Source organism: Cariama cristata, unplaced genomic scaffold, assembly GCF_000690535.1.
Source record: "Cariama cristata isolate BGI_N322 unplaced genomic scaffold, ASM69053v1 scaffold4390, whole genome shotgun sequence".
Lineage (NCBI taxonomy): Eukaryota > Metazoa > Chordata > Aves > Cariamiformes > Cariamidae > Cariama > Cariama cristata.
In genome coordinates, this window is record NW_009595096.1 from 1,591 (window position 1) to 8,400 (window position 6,810).

General features: G+C 36.3%; 1 protein-coding gene across 1 annotated transcript in view; it reads right to left on the minus strand.

The window, feature by feature from the left end:
* Positions 1 to 654: 654 nt before the first annotated feature.
* The window catches only part of TARBP1 (TAR (HIV-1) RNA binding protein 1), a gene marked incomplete at its 5' end in the record, with an annotated part of 18,690 nt that continues 12,534 nt past the window's right edge, over positions 655 to 6,810 (minus strand). The window contains 6 exons of the mRNA XM_009700499.1: positions 655 to 1,021; positions 2,286 to 2,422; positions 3,617 to 3,741; positions 4,707 to 4,898; positions 5,174 to 5,345; positions 6,746 to 6,810. Of these exons, the coding sequence (XP_009698801.1) occupies positions 856 to 1,021; positions 2,286 to 2,422; positions 3,617 to 3,741; positions 4,707 to 4,898; positions 5,174 to 5,345; positions 6,746 to 6,810 (857 nt within the window). The remainder of the gene's footprint in view (positions 1,022 to 2,285; positions 2,423 to 3,616; positions 3,742 to 4,706; positions 4,899 to 5,173; positions 5,346 to 6,745) is intronic.

Here is a 6,810-nt window from a genome sequence, read left to right on the forward strand (position 1 = left end):
TTCCCCTCATTGTCAAAAGGAGGTGGTGGTATAATGTAATTTGTATTTGTTATTTACCAAGTATTTCAAATTATTTAAAAATACAGTTTATAAACCAGCAGCCATTAGAAGACTGAAAGCATCCTGTGTGTATGCTATGTAATTTACATATTTTGAGTATGCTCATTTTTTATAAGCAATAGGAATTTTTACATTAGTGATAGCACTCAGTTTTCAATCAGTATCTCTGCTAGAAGTACAGCAGTTATTTATCAGGATTCTCACGTTACCGCCTTTTGTATAATTGAAGGTTTTTGGTTACCATACCAATGCAACTCCATTTAAAGATACAGACTGTTTACAGCAGGATTAGTAAACTTGACTGTGGAAGGTATTTAAACAAGGGGCAGAATTTAATGTAATAATGTGAGTGAATTTACCTTGCAAAAATTATATAATCTAGTATATCTAGGTGCTGGAGGCATTAAATGCTTTGGCTACAGTCAGTTTTGATTGTGGTTATGGGAAGGCACTGCTTCAATTTCAAGCATGGTCATCACAGTTGAAGTAACTGCAGTAAAAATCCTATGTTTTGAGTTTGGGATTGTTCACAGTACTATGCTGATGTTCTAACAGTAGAAAAATCACACACACCACATGCAATATAAATAGTATTTATTTCCAATGCAACAATTTTATTTAAGGAGGTAAAGTATTAAGGCATTTAAAAGTCAGTCTGAACACTACAAAGAACAAAACATGCAAAACTTAAGAATCCTTGTCACCCTGAGTTTGTATCTCATCTATTCAGAATTTCATGTTGTAGCACCATAGGAAGTCACCCAGCCGTACTATAAGGCACAAAACTCTTGGCAGTTATTTTTCTTGTCTTTGCTTGATCACTTGTTGCCTTGTGTATTCCCAAATCAGCAAAGCTCCACTTACATGAACATTGAGTGATCGAATAATACCCTGCTGAGGAATTTCCACACAGACATCTAGGTGGTGAATCAGGTTTGCTGGGATTCCTTCATGTTCATTTCTAGTAAAGAAGAAATGGTAACTTGTATCTGAAAAGAGGCAGGTGTTCCAGAAAGCAGAATATGCTAAAGTCACAACAGCATCCAAACAGCATTTGACAAATCGTGCCTCTGCCCTCAATATAACTGATTTTTTTTTTAAAGCAGTAATACATTACAGATAAAGAAAACATGGGAGACCTGACTAAGCTTTGATGTAGGAAACCAGTAGAGCACTTAATCTTTAGTTCACAGGTCGAGCAGTAGCACAACACCCAAACACAAGGACTCCGTCTCTGCCTTTATTTTGGAACTATCCATATATAGCAAAATAAACAGCTATAGAGGAAACAACCAGGACATGAAGGTGCTAGCACAGCAGGGAAGCTCAAGTCCCCACTTTGCATTCAGTGAGGTCTTGGTATGAGGGAATGTCAAAACTGAGCGAAGCCTTGAACTGGTGAAACATTTCTGAATGAGCGCACAGGAAGATACCAAAGGTTATCAGTAACTAAAACAATGTTTTTAATTAGAAGAGGAAAAAAGTGATTATGAGAACTACATTCTGAAGACAAGCTACATATAAAAAGGTTTGAAAACTGGTATTTCTGCCCACTTTGTCCTCAAAGGATAGGCAGGCCCTTCCTCTTGGTCTCACTTGGTGGCCCTGCAATTCCAGCAGCTTTCTGACTTGCAGGCACTTTATCCTCTAGGTTTCTTGAAGTAGCCTCCCCTTTGTCACTTCTGAGGCTTGCCTGATTATAGGAACTGAGCATTGCTTTTCTCTGAAGTTGTCCCAGCCTCTGCTTGTACTGCAAAAACTTGCTACTTCGTCCTGTGCCTCATCCTTAATTTTTAAAGCATCTCCCAGCTATGCCTGCTCCCAACTCCACTCCTCACCAGGTAAAGCAGGGCAAACAGGCAGCCCTCCTTCCTGCCGAGCTCACCGCAGCCTACGCATGCAGGGGCCCATATTACTACAGTGCACAGATTATCTCTGTCATACCTGGAAAACTATAATCCATGCTGTTGCTACCTCCACCTATAGAAAAAAGGGGTTACAGTGTATGGATAGGTTACTAAGTATGAGGAGAAGGATCATTCAGGAGTAGATACCAATACCTCTGACTCCTTAGTACAGAAAGCCAAGCTCTGCCATTTCCATAATCACTTCCCATTCTAAATCCACCTTGATCCGTGTCACTTGGTTTTCATATGACCAAACTCTGACTAGTAGAAGGGATGGACCGCAAGAGGTAGATTTACAAAAGAAGTATGTGTTCTTACCCCAGTAATAATAGTGACTTCTCTGGGAAGCAATATTCTGTAAGATCAAAACTTTTAGCTGTCTGCTCCACACCAATAATAGTGTAGCCCTCGGTTTTTTTCTGCTGTAAATAATCAACAAGCTGAGATGGTTTCACCTGTCCATCAAAAGTAGAGAGAAATACACAAATATTTAACTATCACCATCTGTAAACTTCTGAAGTTGCTGTAAAAATCAATTTACTTGGACAGTTTTTAAGATTAATGACTTTTATCCCCAAAGACTTTGTCCATATAAGTAGCTTAATATTTTAAAAGCTCTTCAGCAATAGCACAAAAGGTTAAGTAATGCCACAAAAATGTACTCCACAAATACAACAAACAAAGGCTTTTCTATGCTTCTGGCAGCTACAGCCCTTACATCTGAATGTAAAAAAAAAAAAAAAAAATCACTCTTGCATAGGGACAAGGTGCATAGTTGTTATTTAACCTGGAATTCCTTCCCAAAACAATACAACAGCCACTATTGAAGCCGAGTTGCCTTACATGCCTGCATTACAGCTTGTGATAGCTTGCAGTGAAGAATTTCTTAGTTGTCTTCATCCTACTCTCTAACCTGCTTATTTGTATTAAATGCCAATTTCTTCATGCAACAGAAGCTCTATCATCAGTACACACTTCTGTACAGAGATTAGGCAGGACAACGTGTGTCCATCAGCATTCTGTTTTAGGCAAAACACACTACGGCTATCTTGTTCTGAAGAAAAATCTTAATAGGCTGAAAATAAACACTGGGGGGAAAAAAAAGGAACAATTTACACTGAATTTTTCAGATGATTTAAAGCTGATCTTGAAAAACCAATTACTATAAAATATCACAAACGTATTTTCTACCAAATAGTAAACATACAGGTTGGAACCTTCATTTTTGCAAGCTAGATAAGTTCTAAAAGCTTGGCCCAAGTTAGCTTCAAGCAAACTCAAAGATTATCCCTAGGAAATCACCACAAGCAATGGACCAAGCAAGATAAACGAAGTGTTGTTCAACCTTTATAAACAAACATGAAATTCCAACGCACAACTATAAAACACAGATTAAGATGTAACAATGACAGCTCACATAATCAGTTTATCACAGAAGTAACAAAGAAAAAATATTTGTTAAATTCTTTTTTATGAGGTTGACCCAAAGTTTATATCAAAATACTCAAGATTAAGTCTCAAAGATAACAGTGGGAGCTTCTGTTAAATAAAAAGTTCATTTTTGAAAGATAAAAAAGACTCTGAACTATGCATCTGATGAACTGAAGATGTACAGTTTATTTTTTAGCTATTAAAATGTTTCCATTCACCTCAACAAGTGGGAGCCACTGCTCTGCAGAAACACTAAGATGCTGAAACTGCTTATCCTGTATGTAATGAAGGCTGCCGACAACTAGTGCAGATGCCCCAAATATCTCACTCGTGCGACATAAACCTACAAAGAGAAGAATTAAAGTGATTTTTGTGTAGAAACACCAAGCCAGGATATTTTACCAAGTGAAAAAGGACAAAGAATCTGAAAGAGAAATGGTTACTTTAGTCCTCGATTTTTAATCGGTTTCAGGTACTGCTCTGTTCCAAGCCACACCTTGTTCCATATAATTTACCAGGGGGAAAAAAAAAAGTTTTGTTACTTAGCAGAAAGATAAAAATTAGAAAAGCACTCTGTCTGACAATGTGCTTCTACAATACTAATTACACAAAGTAATGGGGCAGTGTACAAGCCTTGGCAGGGATGGATGGGCACACAGACACACGCTTAAGCTCTAAATCCAGTACCTGTTAAACGAAAGGCTTGAGAGAACGACACATTACAGCATTACAATGCAGACAGCACGAGTTTGGGGGCTCGTTTTTCATTAACACTCTCACTGCAGTTATTTAAACTGCTGACAACAGCAAGCACAATGCAATAAAGTATTTGCAGGATTTATTATATCACAGCTTGCACAACATTTTGAAGGAGTACTTAATCAGGAATGGGCACTTTCCTGTCCAACAGTCATGAGAAACTAGCAGGTCTACAAGATTTGGTTTAATTGTTATAGAAAAAAATATAAGAGTAAATTATTTCCTTTAACTGCAACAATTGAAAAACTCAACTGTAACAAAGAATAAAACCAGCAAGAAACCGAGCATGATTTACAGCAAAGTTCTATTTAATTAATGCATGCTAAGTTCTTTTTTTTCTTCTTGAAATGTAACTATAGAAGACCCTTTCTTCTGAAGCAGGTAGTATTTCTTCTGGTTACCATTTTTTTTTTTCAGGACAATGAGCTATTTCTCTGAGCAGTACTTAAATAATCTTCTAATTATAACCATAAGATGAAATTCATTCCTATTATCCAAGTGGGCTCTAAGGTCTAAAATAAAAGTTTAAAAATGTGCACTCGACCTTACCTCCTAAATTAGTAGGTTTATCAATAAGTGAAGCCACCACAATCAGTCTGCTGTTTGATTTACCAAGTTTAGCAGCACGATCCTGAAATACCATTTCCAGGTCTAAACTAGGAGTACTGTTTTTCCAGGGTATAATCTTTTTCTGAACATCAGTCCATTCTGTCTGGCTATCTGTTTCAGCTGAATTTGAACCTATAAAAACAAGTAGTAGTCATATGAATATGCAAGTGGTAGTGAAACTACTGCTTCAGTAAAGAGGATTATATAAATGGTAACACTGTAGACACCATTAGTTATCTACTATTATTTTATGGTATTTTTTTATAGTATTATTATTTTATGGTATTCTGCTCACATAGATACAAGTCTAACTTCAGCTGAAAAACACAGAGATCAGATTGAATACAGATGTATACAGCTACTACATACAAATAATTATATTTAGTATAGATTAGCTATATTTTTACCCATGTCTTGCTGAGACCAGTCACTTGGTTTCAGATCATGAAGTTCCGTTCGAGAACGATACCACTGAAATGCTGGTGGCAAAGGAATGTCAGTGAATCTGTCAAATTTAGAGAGTGAGATCCATTCATCTTCAGCAAGTTCCGAAAGGCGAGGAAGAGTGTAAAATATTGTCTGCAACGTAACACGGTATTATTAGCAGAGCACCACTAAAGCAAGCAAAACAGATAATAAATTGATCTCTGGTAACTTTATTGCACACATCTTATCTAGCATTCCATGATTTTAATACTTGTTTTTCTTGGTACTTGATATAACTTACTAATATATCTCCCAATATTCATCACTTAACATACAGTGCTATCTCAAACTTTCATAAATCTAGTCTCTTCCTCTCTCCAATTAGACATTTTTTAAGGATCTCCATTGATTACTGTTCTGAAATTCTAGAATACCAAAGAATTAACGCTATGCTTCTCAGCACAGAGGTCTTGTGAAAACGTTTTAGGCGTAACACTAAAGAGTTTTCAGATGCTTTTATGAACTTCTACTAAAGAATGCTCATTGATTTAATGTCAAAAGGAATGTAGTTGAAAGCATTAAAACCTAATGGTAAAATCCAACTCAGTACTACCGATACACTAACCACAATTTATCAAGGAGGAACAAACACATGCCTCAAGGGAAAGGCTGAATAAGATGAAAAGTTTAAAACTCAGACATTTTGTTTATTCCAATGCACCCTCAAGATGAAGGTGAAGATGTACCCTGAACACATTAAAATACTTAACGAATATTGGCCTTAGGTTTGGGGTTGGTTTTTTTTGTTTGTTTTGTTCTTTTTCTTGTTCAGTATTTTCACTTCTCAACTTTGCTAAGTCATATCTAGCATATTTAAGTGTTGACAAAAATATTTCACAGACCATCAGTTTAAAAAAAAAGAAAAAAAATTCCTTCTCTGAAAGATGGCACTGTTTGTGCCAGAACACAGGTACCCTTTTTCACATTCATGTTTATCTTGTACTTTGAGCTTAGTTCCTCTAAATCTTATTTTTATCTACACCCTTATTTCTGCCTTCCTTCCCTCAGTGTTTATTCAGCTGTCAGTTATTTAAGTATAGCAAAAAAGGATAGCTGAAAAAGATGCTCTAGAAGTTACAGATCTTTATCCCGATCACATCAAACAACAATTTAGTCAGGCAACCTCAAGTTACTTCTAAGAACACGTTTCAAAAATCCTAACACACTACATGCGATTAAATAGATGCTCTTCAGTTATTAGAAGGAACTTTTCCAGCCACAAATATAAAACCTGATTAACACCCACACAGGTGGGCACATTCATCAAACATACCTCTTCTTAATTGACCCAGGGTTTCAACACAATATTAATTAGAGAACTAAGCTGCAGTCTCAGTCTAAAAACCATCACAATTTAAGTGAAGTAATTTTTCAGAGTTTTAAATGAATAACAGTTGATCATTATTCATCCTACATTAGAACATACAAAGAAAGATAAAAATATAGTTGTAAAACTACACAAATACAACGATTAGCAATAGTCTCGGACTTGCCTCTAGACTATAGTCCTCAAGTGGATGAAATGTTGCAAAGAAGAAGTGATCTTGGATTCGCTGCC